Genomic DNA, 23,961 nt, shown 5'->3' on the forward strand with positions numbered 1-23,961 from the left:
AGGCCAATGGGGGCTGCAGGAAGTGGCGCGGGCAAGGGATGGGCTGGCCGCAGCTTCCCACCGCCCCCATTGGCCTGGGACGGCAAACCTCGGCCAGTGGGAGCTGCAATCGCCCAAACCTGCCGATGTGGCAGGTAAACAAACTGGCCCGGCCCGCCAGGGTGCTTACCCTGGCGAGCCGCGTGCCAGAGGTTGCCGACCCCTACGCTAGACCATCATATTCTTCCCTGTATGTGAGTATTTAAACAATTATGGAAATGGTAGTTACTCCATAATCCTAAAGGTGCTATTATTTTAAATCTGCACTCTGGTCCTGTGGAGAAGTAAAAAAGATCTCATACTGAATCAAAGGGGAAGTATAAATGGTGGTGACAGTCCAATCTTAGGTGAGTAAACTTGTACAGTAATGTAGATGCAAGAAAAAGTGCTTTAAGACAGATCAGTGGAACTTAAAGGTAGCAGTTTCATGTACGACTAAAGTAAGGTTAGGAGTCTTTTGTAGTAAGCAACATTCTAGTACAGGTCTGTGCCAGAGGCAAAATCCTGAAGCCTTTACATGAGACGTGTGAATTCAATAGGACTACTCACCTGCAGGATCAAACCTATGTCATAAACCGCCACTTACTTCAATAGTTTTATACCTAGCACCCAAAAAATATTTAGACAAGAAAAGCATACAAAGGACAAAGACATATTATATCACTTAACATGTTAAAAGGGGCATAGGGAGAGAGAGAGAGAAGAGAAGAGAAGGAGGGAATTACAAGGGCTATTTTAGAAGTAAGGAAACTTAAGGGGAAAAACCATCCCCCAACAATATAGAAGCTTTAGCCTTCTCTCTTAATAATATGAAAATCAAGAAAAAGGAAGGCACAGACACATGTAAATACTGGAAACTATAATGGAAACAGCAAGACGACAACAAAAATCTAGACCATTTCCTGTCTTTATTTAAAGGTGTCGGGCTCTCAGGATTCAAGGCTTCCGGAAAGAGATTCTATAGATTTTCCCAGTAATGAGAGCAAGTCTAGAAGGCACAAATAAACTTGTTGAAAATAAATTTATATACTGATTCTTTTAAAATAGATGCTAACAGATCCTACCCGGCTCACAAGTGTTACTGTAACTGAATTTCTTTAGCTATCAGCCACAATTACACAGTAACAATGCTGTTTCCACAATTCGTTACTCCTGAAGGTTTCCAAAAATTTAATGCAGTGCAACTCTCAAAGATGCTTTCAAGTTCTTATTTTAGTAATTTTATTGTTATATTTTTACACTCCCCCGCCTTGTTCGTGATTACCTCTTGCAAGCTTCAAAATACCATTTCTGAACACAGGCTCAGTCCTGCCAATCACATAAGCAGTTCTATTGAGTTCAGTGGCACTGCTCACATGCATAAATGTTTGCACTATCAGGGCCTATCTTTGCCCTTTACTGTTTGGCCAGTGTAGATTCCGCCCACCCCACCCCATGTTTTTTGAGACCAAGCTAACACTGGATCTTGTGATATACTGGTAATACCCACTACAAAGAAGTAACCCCTTCCCATGGTGACTTCCTCGTCGCTGAAGTAATTCTACCTTAGGCAGGGTTACCTTACAGGATTTTTTTTCTTCACCAGGAGGCCTTTCAGAGGTTGGCCCATTAAATTTGGCAAAATCAAGTTACTACAGCCCTAATATGGCCATTTTGCAACTTGGCGTTGATAGCTTCATCTTTTTGACTTCCAACTACATTGCTGAAGATTCACATTCTCACAGCTCTGCTTCACTGATTTTCTTAGGTACCAGGACCATATGTCTTGTCAGATGAGAAATCAGGGTTCCGAAGTAAAGCAATTTTCCTCAGCTCCCATATTAAGTCAATGGCAGAGCTGGGAACAGATTCAAGGTCTCCCAATCACTAGTCCCCTGCTCTTAATCTCTAGACCTTGTTAGAGTCAATTAATACATTTGTTAATAACTGTTGGTTAATTTGTGCTTCTCAATTCATTCTGTTCAGTTTCTGATATCATCACTATTATAAGCAAACCGCCTGCAGTAACGCATTAAGCAACATGACTAGCATCTATTACATGATATTCTGTCCTTCCTTCTCTCCTAGGGGGAAGATTGCATGTTCTAAATACACTTTTATTAAAGCTGTGCTGTGTGTTTATATTAGTGAAGGTAGTCCAAAAAAATGGAAAGTGATGACATTTGAGGTGGTTCTCCGATCCTGCAGGTGTTCATCCACAGTTTTGGACCAGCCCCCAAGACAACGATGCCTCCTCCAGAGACAAACTTTATGCCCTTGAGGCAGATAATTTCATTGTGCCAGAATAGTGGGGTCGTTGACCCAGGTCCTTATACCAGAGCTTGAGGCAATCTGAGGGCTTGGCTACACTTGCGAGTTACAGCGCAATAAAGGAGCCCCGGGCGCACTAGCTCACTACCTGTCCACACTGGCAAGGCACGTAGAGCGCTCTGACTCCGCGGCTACAGCGCTGCTGGTACTCCACCTCGGCGAGTAGAATAACGTTTGCTGCGCCCCTGCTGGAGTGCCATGGCGCCAGTGTGAACGAGGTGTTGCATTACTGCGCTCTGACTGACCTCTGGAAACGTCCCATAATCCCCTTAAGTCAAGTGGCCACTCTTGTCATTGTTTTGAACTCGCTGTAGGAATGCGGATATGCCCTTTCAAAGCTCCGTTTCTGACAGCTGACTGCTTATCTGCTCCGGGACAAAGGAACCATTACTGAGGAATGCTGCTTGCTTTGAGTGAGAGAGAGAGAGAGAGAGAGAGAGAGGGGTCTGTTGCTGTCTGAACTTACAAGACAGCATGCTGACATGCTCTCAGCCCCCCCAAAACCCACTCTCTCTCTCTCCACATACACACAACACCCTCCCTGTCACACTCCACCCCACCCCCTGCATTTGAAAAGCACGTTGCAGCCATTTGCATGCTGGGATAGCTATCACAATGCACTGCTCTTTGTGGCTTTGCAAGAGCTGCTAATGTGGCCATGCCAGTGCGCTTCCAGCTGAGAGCGTAAACCCTTGGCAGCGTTTTCCCTGCTGTGGTCTCCAAAGGCTGGTTTAACTCCCAGCGCTCTACAACTGCAAGTGTAGCCATGCCCTTAGTGGTATCCTGAGCCCACATCATTAAGCACCTTGAAGAGAAGGACTCAGATCTTGAACTCAATGCAACATTACTTGGCCAGTCAATTGGTGTTCAGTGTAGAAAGCAGAGGACAGGTTGATGTGCTCTTTTTGTTTGTTAGCTCTGGAGAATCACAGTAAAATTACTAGGATCGGACAAAGTACTGTCTGTCTATTTTGTGTGGTTTTGGGTGGTATTATTTTAAGTTCTCATCAACAATGGTGAATTTAAAAAGATGAAAATGACAGGTAATAAGGATCTAGTGAAATTTTCAAATAATATTTGGCAAATTTTAAGACAAAGTGTTGATCTTAAATTACTTGAAAGCTTTAAAAAAATATCATACAACAACTGATATCCACATTAGGTAGACTAGAAACATTGCAAGATCCAGCCTAACCAGACACAGCAGTAGAACAGCAAACTGTGTATTGAGGGCAATAAATTCTTCCTCGGTTTTATTACATTCCATTATATTGGGATTTAATGTAAGGTGTTAAGACATTTCTTTAAAGTAAAATAGGACCAGCATATCCAAATCACTGAGAAAACTTCAGTTGATAATACAAGTAATTTTTTTAGCCTCTCTTTGTATTTATTGGATTCCATATTCCTAAATCAAGTCAGTATGCAAATGTCAACCAAGAAAGTTCTCTCCTCAAAATTATAATGTAGTTCAAGTATCTAATATCAAAGAGTGAAACTGAAATCTCATGGGAGGGAAATATTTTCAAACGGCAGTATTTTAAAACTGGGTTACACTTGACAAACAACTGCAGCTCCTGAAGACAAAGCTATTTTATTAGCAAAATCAGTCGCAGTAGCCAATGTTTTAACTGACATGAAGTGCCATACCTCGGGTCGTGGCACTTTCATCTATTCTCCAGGCTAAATGTAGTGAAATGTTGCCTGAGCCAAAAGCTAGCTATTCTTTGCTACCATTAAAATATATGTAACAGGAAGGGGAACAGCAAATGTCATATTGTAAAGTGCCAACAATGATTGAATCTGCTTCTATATAGCTAACGTGCACGCACGCACACACCCTCCCCTCCCCCTCCAAAGTATCACAACACACCACAAAACCTTCCTGGTCATGAAACCTTGTAAGATATTAGCTAACTTGAGTCAGCTTTGTGTTTTTTCTCCTCCCCCCTCCAGAAAGGGGGCAAGAAAACATTTTGCTTGAGATAATAATTCTCCTTCCGTAACTAGGCAATTCCAAATCTCCTCTTCATCACTGTGACCCTCAATGCCAACTAGGGTGACCAGATGTCCTGATTTTATAGGGACAGTCCCAATTTTGGGGTCTTTTTCTTATATAGGCTCCTATAACCCCCAACCCCCTGTCCTGATTTTTCACATTTGCTGTCTGGTCACCCTAATGCCAACTGGCAAGGGAGTTACAAGAATATTCTGATCCCGCCATGTACCTTCTGGTTCACCAAAGATTATAATGTGAGGTCTTAAATGAAAGTCAGGGTCACTAATATTGCTGTGAAATATTTGTACAGATACTATGTAAAGAGTTATATTCATATACACTGAAAACATGTTCTAAAAGCCTGTATCAAAGCAGAGCTGACAAACTGCTTTCTGTCAGACAAGAGATGTTGATTCACCTATCTCTCAGTTGGCATGTAAATTAAGGATTGTAAACCAACACAATGGAAGTTCCATTTACAAAGTCAACAGGGAGATGTGAAATTCACAGGGAAGAAGCGGGGACTCAGGAAAAAAACAGTGATAGGTGGTGGGGTGGGGGTTACTGTGCCTGAAGACAGACAGTGAATTTGGGGGATATAAGTAGAAGGCAATGAGATACCTCTTAATCCTGCACTTAGGAAGTAAATGAACAGCATGTTTACATTCATGAAAACAGGATCTCAACTAGGCTTGGTTGAAACACTGCAAAAGATAAGTATGATAACTTCTTTAGACAGGTGGTTATCCTGTTTAGTGTCTAGAAATCGTGTTATGATTTTCTTTTATATGTAATCCTTTTCTTTCCATTATCTGTACTCACTTTTTTTTTAATCTCAAATCTTTGATAAGCTTATCATTATTTTCATTATAAATATATTCCAGTGCTCTGGTATTATACAAGGAGCTGATCCTGAGTTGCATCATTCAGCCTGGTGTGTATATTGTTTCTCTGGAAACAGCAGACTTTGCATTTCTGTGAATGTTCTGTGGTTAAGGGCAGAACACTACAGGGAACACTTCAAAGGGGTTTGGGGACTGGAGTGCACCTATTGTTAACCTGCTAGGCAAAGTAAAGCCTGGCATAGCCCAGAGGAGATTAACAGGCTGATGGCATCAGGGAGCTGAAACCTAGTTAAGCAGCAGCAAGTCACCCTCTCACTAAAGGCAGGGTGTACCAAGGTGACTCTCAGTCCTGGGCACCCCGAGAACCATCACAAATACCAAGGGCTGTTTAGGTAACGTGAAAGGAACTTTATTGGTGGGATGGACACTGCACTATTTTGATGTGAACATCTGTCCAAAGCACAAAATTACACAAAATTTAAAACAGACTTCTGCCTCTGCCAGAAGAGCAAGGATCTCTGGGAACAGGACTGAAGAATGTCATTAGCATGGGAAATCTTACACAGTGACATTCCACAATATAATCTCCTCCATCTCTCTACTGACCATCTTCACCTTGTGTAGTAGCAAAGGTAGAGATGGGACCAGACCAAAACCTTAAAACTGAACCTAACCCCTGAAAGGTTGGATAAAGGGAGCCAAATCAGAGTTGCTACTCCCATCCCAAAGGTTTTGCTCTCAAAAATGATCCAAACTCAGGGAAAGGAGAGACATGGAGGTGGGGACGAGGGGAAGAAAACAAAAGAAAGGGACACGATAATGGATGACTAGTGACAGAGAACAGTTTCAGGGCAGGTGGCCTGAGTGGCAATCGGCTGGAGTAAGCAGGTGGTCTTCCCTGGCATCTTCTTTCTTAAGACTGCCAAAAAAAGCTACTACTACCCCACCCCAAGCCACAAGGCCCGTCATCTTAAGGAAAGTGGTTACTACTCCCCACCCACCCACCCCCACTCTAGCCAGACCAGCAAATGAAAACAGTAACTCTGGCCTTATCATTTATAAGCAGGGACCAGGAAAAGTCCCTCCCCCAGACTCAGCACTTGTTGATTTTGTGCATCTACCTGTATTCTGCACTATGTTTTGCTTCATGAGTCTCACCATATTTTAGACAACTTGGGGGGGCTGTTTTTTGCTCCTTGCTCCAATACATATTTGGGGCAATGCTAGTGGATGGCTAACAACATACTCTTATAACCGACCAAACTGTATTTTCCTTACACAAGGAATCTCATTGATGCAGTTCCAGCAGTAAGAGGAGAAGGATTAGGCCCAGTAAACATATTCAGATTTGTGCTGCTGAGCCACGGTTTGCAGAAGCCTTATTTTATTACTTTCATGTAGTCCCACAAACACAGCAAGAATTATTTACAAAGGGAAAACAAATTAAGCTAAAATAAATGTCATAAGTGACCTGGGGAAACTTGGAAATACTCCATACTGTGGTTTTGTCCTTTGAAATGCAGAACTCAAGAGATTGAGGTTTTGTCAAAACTAAAGCACAGCCATCCAAGCTCAAGTCTAAAGAGAAGAAAAAGGTTGAAGCACTAAATACCTTTCTCTGGTTGCCCTTTTAATTTTGTATTTGACCCATGTTATAGCACTGTTAATAAAATTATGACTAAAACCTTAATGCTTTTCAGATGTTAGCTACTACACTTCTTTATGCTTTAATTCACAATGCATAAAAAATGTTTTTCATTTCCAAAATGCATCTAAAACTCATGGTCTTCTCAAAAATAATTTATATTCATCTACAGAATTAACTACTGGATTTTACATAAAAAGCCCAAATGGTACCTTTTCAAAATCACTGCCCCAATACCAGCCTGATTCCTGCTGAAGATCGAACGTTGTTTTGCCAGTCTGAGAAAGTCCTCCACCAGCTGCTGTTTCTGACCATTTGGGTTTTTCAGGTGAAAGGTTTTTGCTAATGTTTTTAGCTCAGGAGCAGAAAGCAAGTCCAGCCCCTCAGAAAGGTCTTGTAATTCAGATTCTGCAGGGACAAAGAAAAATACTTATGCATTCACAATATTACATATGATACTTTAAAGTACAGAGAGTTTCTGGATAGTAGAAAGTCCTACCTACATATGAAATATCTATGGACTAGTAATTTAAACTAACTTTCCAAATATAGTTTGAAATTTACTTAATTTATTATGAAGATTAATAATTAACAGAAGCTTAACAATCAGGAAAATTCCATGGCAATTTCAAAACAAAACAAGTGTACAGAAATCTGGTTCAGTTAAATCTGAATCAAACTGACAGTCCAGGCAAACAAATTAATTTTTATCTTCTCGTCCTAATGACTGAAATCTAGTCTGTTCCATCCCAAAAAAACCTTGCCCAGCTTTCCCTCTTCAACTGATCTGCACTAACTTCTATTATTAACTTAATGGAGCAAGCTGCCAATCTGCCTGAATTGCTCAACTAATAGTCCTCAACTTGACTCCCTTAATTGGCCACCCCAAGACACAGACTGGCGGCAGCAGCAAGAAAAGGGAATTTAATTCTAACAACATGCAGTCGTTTCCCATACCTGTTTGCAGAAAGCCTGCTTCAACCAATTCTCCAATTACTGGCAACAAATCTGCACTGATCTCTGCATATTCTATTTTGTTAATTTTTATCCAATTCAGCTTGCGTTGAAAAAGTCTTACATATAACTTCTGTCCACCAGCTGTAGTTTGTATTTAAATGGGGAAAGAGAAAAAAAAACAATTAAAGCATAAAAAAATCGCATTATATACATATACCTACAAAAATATCACTCTGATACATCTTGTCTATTAAAAGAAGACAGGCAGCTTTAAGATATTTTTACAAGTTGATTCAGTAAAGTATCAGATTTTAGCCTTTGAAGTAACATGCCAAGCACAGAGCTTTGTATATGGGCTTGCAAAACTGATGGAATGGTTGTTAAAAATATATTGTGCACATGCAGTGCTAACCTCACAATGATTTTGGCAAAAAAAAAAAAAAAATTAATGGCAACTTCACTATTCAAACTTAAATAGCCCAGATGCTTTCATTCTCTCTCTTCAAACGAGCAAAACTGATTAAGTAATGTTAGACTGAATGACAGTCTCTTGTTCTGAAGAAAAGAAGTACACAAAGGATTTTCAATGTACCTTTGTGCTTTGGCAACAATATGTATATTTTTGATTTTTTGCTGATCAGTAGTTGCAGATCGATGTATTTATACCACAGTCACAGCACTATCTGATCTGCCTCTGAATGGGGTCTTCAGGTCCTTATTTTTGCCAAACACAGACACTGATTAAGCCATACATATTTAATAGAGCTCAACTTAAATTGCAATTTTGCTCTGAAAAGAGGCCATTTTAAGGTCATATGTTAACAACTCAATGACTCTAGGTCAAAGCTAATCTGATCAGATCAGTAAAAAGATATTTTTAACTGCTAACTCTGCTAAATTCTACCTGGAATCAGAAAGTCAAACTTGTTTCTTTCCTTCCCATGTATCAACACCAGCATTTTAGAGGCCAAATTATGTCAATTACACCTGTGCAGCTCTTTTGCAAGCGAATTATGCCCTCAGTTGGACTCATGAAATCCCAATGGTTTAAATGGGATTATACAGATGAGACTATCTTTGATTGTGTGGCACAAGGATAAATAAAATTTAATTGATGCTGGAAATTAACCAAACCTTGCACATACTCAGACCCTGGGGCAACTAACAAGAATAGAGTATTGTTTTAGAGAGAAGTTTTTCCCTCACAGTTAACTCAGGGCACCACCGCCACTAACTTAAACGGAGATGATTCCAAATACACCCAGGGACTAAGTCAGGGGTCGGCAACCTTTCAGAAGTGGTGTGCCGAGTCTTCATTTATTCACTCTAATTTAAGGTTTCGCGTGCCAGTAATACATTTTAACGTTTTTAGAAGGTCTCTTTCTATAAGTCTATAATATATAACTAAACTATTGTATGTAAAGTAAATAAGGTTTTTAAAATGTTTAAGAAGCTTCATTTAAAATTAAATTAAAATGCAGAACCCCCCCCAGACCAGTGGCCAGGACCCGGGCAGCAGGAGTGCCACTGAAAATCAGCTTGTGTGCCGCCTTCGGCACGTGTGCCATAGGTTGCCTACCCCTGGACTAAGTCTTTTGAGTAAGAATATGCCATTTTTACAGACACTTCAGAGTAGAACCACACTTCTGGCTATACTGTGCCTCACTCTGGCTGTCCAAGCCTGATCTAGTTTTCTAATCACTTTTTTAACCAAGATGACGCTAATGTATAGGATTAGCACTATAGTCTTAGCGAAAACCCACTGAAGTCAACGGAAACATTCCTATTGACTTCAATAGGTTTTTTGGATCAGACTTTACAGAAGGAATATCCTATTTTTGGCTTAATGTGCAAGTTCCATACACACTTGAAAATTTTTGTAATGTATCTTCAAGTAGGTTTACCATTTATTCCTACTGAGAAACAATTCTTATATTTCAAATTTTCAGATGGCTAGTCAAAGCAAATAGGGTTTGCTTTTCTTTCAGCACGAAAAATATCAGAGCCAGATCTGTCACCAGTAAAAATACATCTTATTTCAATCCGTTTACTCTTGCACAGAACAAAAGTCTTCCAAGAAGTGTCATAAATCCATCTGACGTCTCTAACTATGACATTTTGCATTTGGATCTTTGCTTTAGCTGAAAAATAGGAAAAAATCACATTTATCCAAATAGCTCCTTATTGTCTACAGCAGTGTTTCCCAAACTTGGGATGCCACTTGTGTAGGGAAAGCCCCTGGTGGGCCGGGCCTGTTTGTTTACCTGCCGCGTCCGCAGTCCGGCCGATCGCGACTCCCACTGACCGCGGTTTGCTGCTCCAGGCCAATGGGAGCTGCTGGAAGCGGCGGCTAGTACATCCCTCGGTCCGCGCCGCTTCCTGCCGCTCCCATTGGCCTGGAGCAGCGAACCGCAGCCAGTGGGAGCCACGATCGGCCAGACCTGCGGATGCGGCAGGTAAACAAACCGGCCCAGCCCACCAGGGGCTTTCCCTACACAAGCGGCGTCCCAAGTTTGGGAAACACTGGTCTACAGATATTGAAGAATGCAAGGTAAACCACATAATGCTGGCATTAACCTGCCCTTGAAAGATATAGTCAATTTGAAATCTAATCATTTAAAAAAACAGAAGTAGCTTCAGGTATAGCACCTGCTTGCACTGTGACATTTTTTCTCGTTTTACGATAAACTTTTCCTATTTAACAAAAGTTCTCTCCTCTGTTGCTATGTGAAAGACTCAAACAAACAAAAGGAAATACGACCAATGACTATCCATTTATATGCCGTAGGTGTACAAGGTGTTTTGTAAACATAGGACCAGGTCCCTGCTCCAAGGATCTTACATTTTTAGAACTTGATGCTAACAAACACTTACTAAAAGGGTAAGTAACTCTTCATACAAGAAGTCCCACATTAGAACTACTCGCACATGTAAAGTTACTCATATGTGTTGGGAGAATCTAACAGTGCAGCAGTGTGATTATATAGGAACTTCAGAACAGGAAATTAATTTATTTCTCACTAAGATGAAAGATATGCAAAAATTACACAAAAACATTGCCCATAATTTAATTTGGATATTAAAAAAAACTCATTAATAGAAGGTTGTCTGGTTGGTGGATTTAAAATGTGTTTACTTTCAGCATCCTTCTGCATGCACGTAGTGCTCTGACTCCTGATGAGCTACTAACTTGTTTACCACTGTCTGTTCCTGCTCAACTATAACTGATCAATAATAAAAGCAGACATATTAATTTAAACACTATTAGTTCTGATGTAATTAGAAAATGGCAGCTGACTTATACATGCTTATTAAACTTTTCTTTTGACTGTAAAGTTACTTCTCTCCTCCAGACATTTTTTTGTCTGATGTCTCTTTCAATAAATTAGATGGATCATTCCACTGGGAGAAATATATTCAAAGGCCCAAGTTGTCACTTCCCCAGTGGTATTACAGTTTCTTTGAAGTGTCTTTGATTCTTCGCAAATCAGAGACAGAGAGAGCGAGAATGCTGACTTGCACAACAGCATCCTACCCACTCTTACCCCCCATGGAAAATGACAAAACTAAGCTTGAAATTCGGTAACTATAGTGGAAAGATGGCTTTATCTCAAAGAGATTTGAAAGGCAGACAGCAGAATAAAAGGTCCGGTGCTAATACTTCTACTCAAGCCTTACATAACCTGCAGCACATAACCTTGGGGGTAGGTTTTTTGTTGTTGTTGCTATGGTTAATAAGATGGCTTCACTCACATGAAAAGCAGTTTCAGATGTTCAGCTGAAACTAACGATCTTGCTTTAAGTGAAAATATGATTGGGAAAAGATGCGAAAAGCCTGAGGAAAGTGATTACATGGTGATTATTTCCACTGCCATTTATGCTTCATTAAAAATGCAATCATATCTGCTTTGTTAGTTTTCTGACTGTTTATTAGTACCCAGTGAGGTCTATAGGAACATGTGTTACTCCAGGACTGGCACATGTCATTTGGCTGCAGACTAGAATGAGGAGCTCATATAGTGCATTAAGGAGTGTTACCAAAATGGTATTTTAATTTTTCCAATAGAGATATAGATTTTTTTTTAAATGTTAAGTAAAATATAGAAAACATTCCTTGCCAAGATTCTCCAAACAAAGTAGGACATGTTTTAAGCCTACAGAGTTTGGCAACGCACCTTTACACTAACTGCTGCTATATTATTTTAGAACTCAAGAACAACTCACAGGTTTTCAGCTGCTCAACATTTAGCAAAGCTAACAACGCTACAGAAAACTGCTTAATGATGAGCATTTAGACCAGGAAATACCTAACCAGTATATGAGCATTTCTTTAGAATATTTGACTTTTTGCATCCTTTGCTTAAACAAATGGATAGTTAACAACCTATTTCCAACATAAAACACTTTCTTTTTTGTAAAGGCTGGGGCTGGAGAGGGAGGAATGAAAAGTTGTTTTAAAAGGAATTTTACCTTTAAAAATACATTAATTCTCCTACATAATAATCACTGCAGCTAAAAAAGCTCACTGCAGAACAGAGAGCAACCATACCCTGTAAAAATGAATTATTACTGGAGTGGAGCAATACTGTCCTAACTCATTCTATCGACTTGTGCTAATAAACTTCCATATAACAAAGACCATCAACTGCAGAAATCAGACATGCATTTTAGCAGAAACTAATTAATTAGTGAAGTATACATACCATGCAAATAGCTTAACTAATACATTACATGTGTATATAGCAACAAGAAAACTGCCTTTTCCAATACACAGTTTTATTGAAGTAGCATGAGTTTGCACGAGAGTGGACTGATTTAAATAAAAGCCATGTAAATTACTAATTTTAATCATCATTTAAATCAGCAAGCAGGAAACTTTCATCTAAATAATAAACTTCAATCCTGTTTTCCATTTGTACTTTTAAGTTATTTTCCTAAAAACCATGGTGATTTGCAACAAAATATAGTCTTTACACTAAATTTGGTACTACTTTTTGCTAATCAAGAGGATATGTAGATCTATACACATTTATTTAAGCAATTATATAATATTAACATACATTTATGCAGATTCCTAAATTTATTACATCGAAAATGGTGAATGAGGCATTTCTTATCTACTAGATTATTAATTTTTTAAATTGTGATTTGTGTCAAAATGCAATTAAAAAGGCACAAAACCAGCTTTTAAAAAAATATTATTATTTAAATAAAAGTACCTTAAATGTGCTGGATATACAAGAAAAAAAATTATAAAAACATGTTTTGAATTTAAAACTAACTGAATTAATACACAAAAGTAGTATTATCGCTAGTTAGTGAACTTAATGTATTGTTTCTGGTTACCATGTCCTTCAAGGTTTAGAATTAGTAGGCCTTATCCTCTCATACCTAGTTTTCATTCTTGGACTGGAAGAGAAAAGCAAGCTTTCCTGTATTTTCAACTGCCAAACAGGTTCTCAACTTTGAATTAACATTGAACAGAACTAGTTGGATAAACTGAAATGAAGAAAATATTCTCTCTGCACCTACAAAAAGAGACTACTGCTGGTTTAGCACTTCAACAAACTCTGTTTTTGGATGCATGATCAGTGACATCCAGCAGTTCAGTAGTTTAACTTTCTTTAAAACTTTACCAGTAAAAGATACTACTTATTTTTTTATTTAATTTAAATTATTTTAATAGATAATAGTACGGCCGTAACATAGGTTATCATAATTTCAAATTTAATTTAAAAATAGGTTTCTTTTTTAAGAAAAATGTATTGAGTCTAAACTAAAAAAATCCAATTAAAAAAAGCATTGGTTTTTATCCACCCTGTATTTGTTTGAATGACAACACAGGCTTTGGCAGCAAGATCTAATAATAGGGAACAGGCAATGAGTTGATCTGAACTTTTAACAAATATTGGACAAAATATATTAAACTGAAGATTCTATAATTTTATAGTAGCTTCTGTACAATCCATTATCTGTTGCTTTAATGCTATCCAGTCACTTCCTCACAGCAACACTTCTCAGTAAGTCATCATACTCCATCTCCTAGAGAAAAGGAGATCACATTTTACTACAATGCTGGGGCACAACAGATAATTTATCAGCATTGCTTTGTGGTAACACTTATTCTATGTTCCCTGAGCTACTGGGGAAAAACTGTTTGGATTACACACTGCAAAAGACAAGAAGGCTACTTCTGTATAAAAGAGCAAGTGGAACTGTTATGACCTATTCTGGGGGTTGATTCCAGAGTTTCTACAGTAACTAATTTGATTTTCACCCTACTACTGTATTTACACAACTTGTAACATCAGACAGGAATATCAATCCATTTTTTGTGTGTTTCTATTTTACTTATTTACCATATCTTCAAGATGACACCACATACACATTTAAATGAGAAAGAGAAAGTTCTCAAACAGCAAATTGTCTAAAGTATCTCCATATCTGTTGTTCACTTCTTACATTCCCATTATGTGTCTTCTCCATTCATTTATGAATTCTTTAAAATTATATATAAAATTAATTATGAAAATGTTGCCCTCTTCCTCTAGTGACAAAAAGATCTGTATTGCATTACTGCATTGTCTATAGCGGTATGTATAGATTCAGATCTTTAAGTAAGAAACAAACCTTACAAACTAGGTATGTATATGAACTGCAGCCACAAGACTACTCATCCTAACAAGCATGAACCAATGTTTTCATATTCAGTCATCCAGCTCCAGTTTGGTATTAAGCACCTGGTGATGTCAAACAAGTGAAACAAAAAATGTGTAGTATTAACCTTCAGTCCAAGAGATGAACATTAATAAATTGTTCAATGAAAGCTTCCTACTTTCTGTGATGACGTCAGAGGGTGCCTATCCAAAAATTCTGGATCTGCATAGATTTCTTTGTATTACTATTGTGTCATCCATCAGAGTTTAAGATCATTTAGGACTTTTAGAAAAATATTAAAACGGATAAAGAAGTAACAGCTTTGGAGTCATGGTCCATTAACAGCATTTATTCAGCCAGTTTACTTCTATTTTAATTTGAAAAGTGAAACAAAAAAAAATCACGAGAGAGATTTTTATACTAGCACAAAAAGAAAATTAATGTGAATAATTCACTATAGATAGCAATGCAAAAGAACTGAACATACAAAAGGTTCCATTAGGGGAAATATTTCCCCTTCTGAATTATAATGAAGCATTTTGCCCATTAGTTATTCCAAAATGAGTTAACACAATTCATTAGTTAGTGCAGCCAGTTCAACGCTTTCAGGCTCAGATTTTCAAAGAAGTCTGTATGTAACTAAGTGGCACTTGTGTGCACTCAGCTCAAGCATACACTAGTGTTGCATGAGCACATACCTATTATGCACCCAAATCTAATGTGCATGGTGAGGGAGCCAAACATTACACTGGGATCTCGCAAAAATACAACAAAACTTAAGCACTTTGGAAATTTGTTATTAAGTGCCCTCAATAGCTATCTGTCAACATGTCCAGGTGCCAGCTTCACTTTGAGCAGTGTCCTCAAGAGAGAACAGCAAAAAACAGATGGGGAGCAATGGGAACTCCCATAACTTCCAGTCTGAAGTTTCTGGAGGGAAAGGGGTGCTACTGATGTCAATAATCGCCACTACTCACATCTTGGTTGCTGCTAGTTGTTACTCTCATCTGAACAGACACCAGAATGCTGGTTACCTCTACTTGCAAGAAGGTTAGAGTTGCTAGGATTTCATCCTCCACAGTCTGTAAGGGAGTAGTTTACGATATATATAGAACTGTTGTAGATTGCCCTCACTGCAGACTGCCACCATTCTGATAGATTGCTTGGACCTAAACACAGGTGCAACTAAGTGTGGGAGGACACAGAGAGATTATGACCACTGCAGGTAGACAGAAAATGGAGCATCCCATAAGACCAGAGAATTCCATGTAGACCTCAACTTCCCTCATACTGTCCAGCCACTCAGACTAAAGAAAGTTCTACATACACAGTACAGTATAATTCAGGAGTGCAGGACTGAAGGTTGATAGCCTCAATCTGGGTGATGTTCTCCTTTTAGCCCAGTGCTTGTGATATTCACCAACCCCACATTCTGATTAGAGAGGAGACTATCCTGCAGTATGGGTCATATCCAAACTTCCAAAATGTGGAGGGTTTTACACTCCAGAATTCAAAATATTTCTACAAGGTTTAGAAAATATCATAACAACATGTTCTTATCAGTTCCTAGCAAAACTTTTATATATTTTACAGAAACCAAAGTCAAATTGCTTTTCACTTCAAAACAATGTTTTATACATGATGCTATGGAATTCTGCAAGGATAGATTATTAAATCTATCTTTATTTCATACAAATTTCACTGGGTCAAAATGAAATTTACTTTCCCATATAAGTTGTTTGTAATGTTGTTATAGCCATGTTGGCCTAGGATATGAGACAGACAAAGTGGGTGAGGTAGTATCTTTTAATTGGATCAACTTCTGCTGGTGGAAGAAACAAGCTTTGGAGCTTCACAGAGTTCTTCTTCATGTCTGGGAAAGGTAACCAGAGTGTCACAACTAAATAAAAGGTGGGACAGATGGTTAAGCATAAGGAGTTAACAGAAGTTGCAAGAAACCACTTAAAATGAAGTGGGCAATTAACCTCTCTGCAATCATAGGACAAAGGAGGGTTAGTAGGTTACAAATTGTTGTAATGAGCCATAAAATCAGCATCTCTGTTGAGACCATGATTTTTAGTATCTAGCAGAATTATGAATTTAAGTTCCCAGGCTCATCTTTTGAAGGCGTTGTACAGGTTTCCCTTGGGGACGAAGACTGATTGGTCAGATATGCAGTGATCACTTTATGAAAAGTATTTGCCCAAAGATGATGTGGTGTTTTTGTCTTTTATCGTTTTTCTGCGAGAGCTCATTTGAGAGCATACTGACTGTCCAGTTTCACCCATACAGAAACCACACAGAAGTTGGTCCAATAAGACCTTTTACCTAACCCACCTTGTCTTTCCCATATAAGGATTATTAAGCATGGTTTAATCACTGTTGTTGCTGTTTCTCTTTTTTGTTTGTATTTTTGGGAGAGGGGTAAAGGGAGGATTCCCCCTCACACTAGCTACCTTAGGGTTTTATACTGTTGCCTATCACCATAGCAACAGAGCGTCTTCCATGTAAAATCGGTAGCAATAGCAAAGTACCTAGTGGACACTCAACACAACAATAAATCGACTAAAGTAAAATATACCTGACAATTGGTAGAACTTTGTGATAGTGCTGGTGTCTTGCTCATCAAAGAGTCTCAGATCATCATGATTCTCCAAGACCACTTGCAGTACCATCAGGAAATTCTGGAGATAATATGGGTGACCAAAAGAGTCAGACGCAGAACCAAATGCACCACTTATTTTGTCTAAAATGTAACTGGCAGGACTCTGAAAATCCACCTCTTGCATAGGTTCTGAGAAAGTATGATAAATCATCTCATTCCTTAAGTTTTCATGAACTTCCATAGGAAGTGTTCCTGTATTATCTGTCACTGGGCAGTTTTCTGTATGGCTCTCATACATCACTTGTGTCCTTGAAGAAGGAATATCCTTAACAGAGAACTGAGTTTTGGCTTCTGAACCATCAGATCTCTCTACTTTATTATAACTTGCTGGATGTGTTGTATGTTTGCCAAGATTAGGCACCATGCCTTCAGAATAACTGTGTTTCTCAGTGTTCCCTGCAGCAGGCACTAGCTCCCTGGCAACAATGCTAACTGAGGATACTAATCCATGAACAGAACCCACAAGAGTCTCTTTATCACATTCTCGTGTTTCTCCCTGACTTTCAAGTTCTTTTGTTAAACTGTCTTTTGGGACATGCTGCTTTTGGAATCCTGCCAGAACAAAGTGATTCTCTTTCTGAGAGCCATCCCCAGCACAAGTCTCTCCATCACCCCATTCTGCAGCATTGTCACACACACTGTGAACAGCTTGAGATGAAGAATTCCTCTTGTTTTCTTCTATCAGTTGTCTATTCTGGATACGGTGCCTTCTGGACAGTTTAGCTGACAAGTTGCCCAAAGAGATACTTTTAACCATTTGCACCCTTGGCCCATTCTGAACATTGCACATTGGAGCATTATTATTCTTAAAGTAAGGACTAGTCTGCTGTCCTGCACCTGCTCTCATTTTCAACAAGTTGCTTTCAAAGATACTCATATTTTTCTCTGGAGTTGAAGCTTCCTTTGCAAAGTATGGGCTGGAACTAGTGTTCAGATCTATACCTGATGGGCCCTCATTCATAAAACAGTCAAATCCTGAATCAACTAGAATCATTGCACCATCCCCATGATTCTTTTGACACATTTCATCTATGTGCTTGTTGATCCCATACCTTGGCACCATTTGCCCGCACATAGGGCAGGTGACTTTGGCAGGGGGAGTGTTGTTAAAAAAAGAAAGGATAGAGGAAGAAGCTGAAGGTGTGGGAGGTGCTCCTTTATCTTCTGCTTCATTCTTTTTCTTGTTTTCATTCTTTTCCTTGTTTTTACTGAGGGACAAGCTTCTCCGGGGTCTTTTATTTTCTGGAGATGTGGCTTCCGACATTATGGGATTAAAAAGCACGTCCACTGCATGGGGTGCTTCATTTGACTGATATTTTCTTATTCTGAAATCATTAAAAAGAGTTTTCTTGGCTTCATGTTATTTGCCGGTTTCTTCTGCCCTGCCTGCAAGAAAATATATGAAACTTAAGAACAATTCTGAGTCTACTGAACAGAAAATCTATTAACCGCCAAACATCACCAATGTGAACAGTGCAGATAAGAAAAAGACTGTACAGGTCTGGAATAATTTACTCCTCAGCCTGCTGTGCTATTACTATCCCATTAATGACAGGTTTCAGAGTAGCAGCCGTGTTAGTCTGTATCCGCAAAAAGAACAGGAGTACTTGTGGCACCTTAGAGATTAACAAATTTATTTGAGCATAAGCTTTCGTGGGCTACGTTATCCCATTAATGTTTCACTCTGCACCATCAGTGGACATAACCTAGCATGTTGAGCAATGCAGTTGTGTTTAACTAAACATTTTTACAATACTCATTTTTACAATACTCTTTCCTCAATTAACATTTCAAGATCTGCTTTGAACAGGAGTGTCTGCACTCTGACCCAGACACATCAAGAGCTTTAGGCTGCATGTATGCCCAAATCATGAGGCAATAAGCACTTGAGGAGCATCTTTAATTCCTGCTCACTTCAGCTGCAAATGGTCAGCAACTCTGAGGATTTGGCCCTTAAATTACATATATATTTGGGGATTAGCGCTCACCAATATCCTAAAAAACTGTCAGAGGATGAGTATAGCTGCACCCTACAGACTCCACCAACAGCTATATTTTGCTCTTGGAGTGCACCCTGTCAACCTGGCGTCCAAGCATAACTATGCCAAACTTTTCCATTCTGGGAGGCCACAAAGTTGCATCAATGTATTTGAGAAATCTTCACACATCTGAGAAGAGACAAACACCAGGGGAGTGAAAAATAAGACTAACACAGAGAAGCTGGCCCCCTCCCATCCTCTCATGCAGAACCAGCCTGGCTCTAAATTCCGAAGAGCTGCATCCAAATTTGAACATTTCAGTTCCTTCACACCTAAGCTGTATGCAGTTATGACCGACATTCTAAATGTAACTTTAGCATTAGTAAGGCATTACAAAATGCTTTTCTAAGATGGGTGTCATCTCTGCTTGACAAATGAAGAAAATTAAGCATAAAGCGGTTGAAGGGGCATTGTCAATATTTAAAAAAATCCTATGTTGTAAGCAAACAAGATTCTTTACCTGTTATTAACACCACTATAGGTTATTACAAATGAAAGAACTTTTAAAATCCATTATTCAGGTGGCTTTAGGCACCAATCCTGAAAAGACTTTTATGCACACACACAACTTTACTACCCTGTGTAGCTCCACTGATTTCAATGCATGTGTTTGCAGAATCAGGACCTTGTTTTTTGTGTGTATATCAGTTTGTGCCCTGACTCCTGCACCCCCACACACACCCAGCCCCCTGCACTGCCTCACACACATCCAGCTCCCTGTCCTGACCCCTGTACTCCCCTCACACCTCCCCAGCCCCCAGCCCTGACTCCTACACCCCCACACACACCCCCAGCCCCTGCCCTGACGCCTGCACCCCCCTACACCACCCCCAGAACCCCCTCACACACCCTGAGCCCCCTGCCCTGACCCTGCACTCTCCTCACACCTCCTCAGCACCCCCTCACACACCCCCAGCCCCCTTCCCTGACCCCTGCACCCCCCCCTCCCCAGCCCTGACTCCTGCATCCCCCTCACACCTCCCCAGCCCCCTGCCCTGATTCCTGCATCCCCCTCACACCTCCCCAGCCCCCTGCCCTGACTCCTGCATCCCCCTCACACCTCCCCAGCCCTGACTCCTGCATCCCCCCTCACGCCCCCCAGCCCCTGCCCTGAAACCTGCATCCCCAACACACACACCCAGCCCCCTGCCCTGACTCCTGCACCCCCCCACATCCCCACCCCCATCCTGAGAACCAAACAGGAGCTGCCCCAGGTAAGCGCTCCACACCCCAACCCTGAGCCCCCTCCCTCACCCTAGCTCCTGGCCAGACCCCGTACTCGAACATTTTTGTACAATATTTGGAAAGATCATTAAGTGGACTGTCGAGACCCTCCGTGATTTTCAAGTGGTCTGTGGAAAAATAAGTTAGACTACAAGAACAATCAAGGTACCTCACTTTATTTTCATTTACTAGCTATTACTTATGGGAGGAGGATGAAGAAAAAAAGAATTAAAAACGGGGGCAGGGGAAGATAAGAGAGAATGTTCTTTTTTTTTACTGGGTTCCAAGGAGGAGCCCCAAAAATGAAGCTGACCACAGGGCTGGGGGGGCCCCACTAACTCTAAATCCACCACTGGCTGTCACGTCACCTGGGCTGGGGATACTGTCAGGGCCGGTGTAACCACTAGGTGCCAAAAAGCGGTGCCCCCCAATTTTTTTTTACACTACAGTGGAGTCACATCTTACGTGGGGGTTAGGTTCTAAAGTCACCGCGTAAGAGGAAAATTGCGTATAGTGAAAATTACCATAAAGTACAGTATACAGTAGAACAGGGGTCCTCAACCTACGGCATGCATGCCAAAGGTGGCACGCAAGCCGATTTTTTTTTTAATGGCAGGCTGCGGGTCCCGGCTGCCGCTGAGCCTGCTGCTGACCTGGGGTTCTGTTCACTCAGCTGGCAGCGGGCTGAGCAGGGCCAGCAGTGGGCCGGCTCCTGCCAGCCGGGGTCCCAGCCGCCAACCCCACTCAGCCTCCTGGGGTCCCAGCCAGCTCCGCTCAGCCTCCTGCCGGCCTGGGTGAACGGTCTGAGGTTCCGTTCACCCAGAGTTCCATCCGCCGGCCTGGGGTTCTGTTCACCCAGGCTGCCAGGAGGCTGAGCGGATCCGGCGGCTGGGACCCCGGCTGGCAGCGGGCTGAGCAGGCTGAGTGGATCCGGTGGCTGGGACCCTGGCTGGCAGCGGGCTGAGCAGGCTGAGCGGGACCGGCGGCTAGGACCCCGGCTGGCAGCGGGCTGAGCGGGACCGGCGGCTAGGACCCCGGCTGGCATGAGCCAGCGGACGGAACCCCAGACCGGCAGCGGGCTGAGCTGCCGGGCTGAGCAGCTCAGTCCACTGCCGGTCTGGGGTCCCAGCCGCCGGTCCTGCTCAGCCCGCTGACAATCTGGGTATTCCAGCTGCCAGCCTCTCGCCAGCCAGGGTCTCGGCTTCCGGCCCTGCTCAGCTTCCTGCCGGCCTGGGTGAACGGCAGGAGGCTGAGCGGCATCACCGGCTGGGACCCCGGCTGGCAGCAGGCTCAGTGGTGGCCGGCACCCGCAGCCTGCCATTAAAAAAAAAAATCAGCTCGCGTGCCACCTTTGGCACGCGTGCTGTAGATTGAGGATCCGTTCTAGTGTATACTGTACTTTATGATAATTTTCACTATACGCGATTTTCCTCTTACGCGCTGACCTTAGAACCTAACCCCCGCGTAAGATGTGACTCCGCTGTATTCATTTTTGAAAATTTATAATAAGCGATGCTCCGGAGGGGAGAGGGGGGCGCAAGGTGGAAGTTTCGCCTAGGGTGCAAAATATCCTTGCACCGGCCCTGGATATTGTGTCAGCTGATCCCCACAGTCTCCAACCTTCCTGGGCAGTACAGCAGACATGGCCCTGTCCACTAGCTCCTCTCCACTCCCTAGCCCATCCACCACTTGCCCCCCCCCCCTTAAGGCTTAGCCCTCTTACTTTTAAAAATGATTGCTTGCCCCTCTCCCCCCCTCAGGCTTTTCTGGCATCCCTGTTGCCAGGTATCCAGTTTTAGACTGGAAACTCCAGTAGAAAATGGGACCTGAGTGTCCGGTTAGCAGTGCTGACTGGAAACTAAATGTCCGGTTATAGGAATAACCACATTAGCCTCTGTTCCTCCCACTGCCAACACCCACCCCAGAGGGCTGGAAGAGAACCTGTCCTGCTGCTGTGGGAGGAGGGGCAGCTCAGTGCACAGAGAGACAAAGAGAATGGGCCAGAACCAGGTAGGTACCCACTCCATGTGGGCGGGGCGATCCCGTTTACCCCCTCCCCAGCCCTGCTGCGCTTGCAGTTTACCCCTGACCCCTCCCTTGCTCCAGAGACCAACCCTAGCTCCTGTCCCACTGTGCTTTTACCCCCGGCCCCTTTTACAGTTATTCCCCAAGGGGGTCCACAAAAAGTGAATCCGGCCCCGGTTACAATAGAGTCCGAGGCTACCCCGGGCCGTTTGCCATCCCATTTTCCATCCCGCAAGGCCCACGACAACGCGGGCAAACGGCTGATGGGGAGTGGGAACTAAACTATGCCCAAGCACTAACCAAGCTCACACAGCGAGATGGCGGCACAGACTCGACCCCCGGGCGTTACCAGACTAGCAGGGCGGCGAGTCCCTTCATGCCCCAGCGCCTCCGTCCCATTCCCAGGGACCAGGGCGCGGCGGTTTCCCAGAAAGTCTTTGCTCCTCCTGTCACCTGGCCCCTGAGCCCGGGCAGAGCCGCGGAGGCGGCTCGCTGGGGTCCCCTAGCGGCGAGCTTAGAAGGGACGCTTAGCCCCCGGGCAGGGAACGAGGCAGCGATGGGATCAGCCTCGGTGAAGAGCCGCCCCGCCCCCAGGAACCGGGGAAGCGGCTCTGCCCGCGAGCGACACAGGGCCCTCGTGCAGTGACGTCATCGCGCAGGGCTCTGGGTGCGGCGTGGGCAGGCCGGAGAGCCTGTACCAACCCCGCGGCCCAGCGCAGCTCGGAGGGGAGGGGCACAAGCACAACGCGGGTGGGAGCCGGAGCGGCGCCATGTTGCGGCCTCCCGCTCCCTCACTCACCCCCGCTCAGGGCCAGGCACTCTCCATCCATCACCGCTCTCCAGCCCTCCGGCACAGGCAGGATGAGCCGAGCCCGGAGTGATCGATTGCACAGAGCAACGCACCTGGCCGTGGGCCTGTCCCCCGGGGCTGTAGGCGCCACCCGAGCCCCAGCCCCGAGGAGCGGCAGGGCCGGGGAAACGGCAGCGAAAATGACCCTCCGTTCGTACAGGCTGCGTCCCATTAACACGCTCTCTCCCACGTATCCAGCCGGGAGAGGGACATGCAGCAGGCCGAGTACCAAGAAACGGGATTATTGTTGACGTACCTGTGTGTGACCCAGGCCTGTACGTTGTGCGTGGGGATCGGGAGGCGGGTAACGGCCTCGTGGGAAAAGGGTGGGCCCTAGCCGCCCTCACCTATCAGCTTGTTGATAAAGCAGTGTGGGAAAGCTGCCTTTTCCAAAGATCAACAGAGGGTCCTGTGGCACCTTTAAGACTAACAGAAGTATTGGAGCATAAGCTTTCATGGGTGAATGCCCACTTGATGTCACTGCCATTTTGTAGATCATTCAGCACATAATCTGTAATGCATGATGTGGCCCAGCAGCTGTAGATCATCTGGCCAGGCTGAAATCTGTTTTAAAACACTGCAGTGTTTGCAAAGTGGTTTGAGGGCAAATGTTAGTGTTCTGGCCAAATTACATTCTGCTTATGTTAAAGTCCCCACGTGACCTCAAATTAATAAAGCATTCTTCTCCTCCTGTCGTAAGCCATTG

The 23,961-nt window shown here is 42.6% G+C and overlaps 1 protein-coding gene across 1 annotated transcript in view; it reads right to left on the minus strand.

The window, feature by feature from the left end:
- Positions 1-23,961, minus strand: part of FAN1 (FANCD2 and FANCI associated nuclease 1) — a 45,516-nt gene extending 21,555 nt beyond the window's left edge. Inside the window, exons 1-4 of the mRNA XM_065411981.1 lie at positions 23,309-23,961; positions 17,034-18,442; positions 7,796-7,936; positions 7,051-7,246 (exon numbers count right to left, since the gene is read on the minus strand). Of these exons, the coding sequence (XP_065268053.1) occupies positions 7,051-7,246; positions 7,796-7,936; positions 17,034-18,442; positions 23,309-23,427 (1,865 nt within the window). The 5' untranslated portion in view covers positions 23,428-23,961. The remainder of the gene's footprint in view (positions 1-7,050; positions 7,247-7,795; positions 7,937-17,033; positions 18,443-23,308) is intronic.

Source organism: Emys orbicularis, chromosome 10 (genome assembly GCF_028017835.1).
Source record: "Emys orbicularis isolate rEmyOrb1 chromosome 10, rEmyOrb1.hap1, whole genome shotgun sequence".
Lineage (NCBI taxonomy): Eukaryota > Metazoa > Chordata > Testudines > Emydidae > Emys > Emys orbicularis.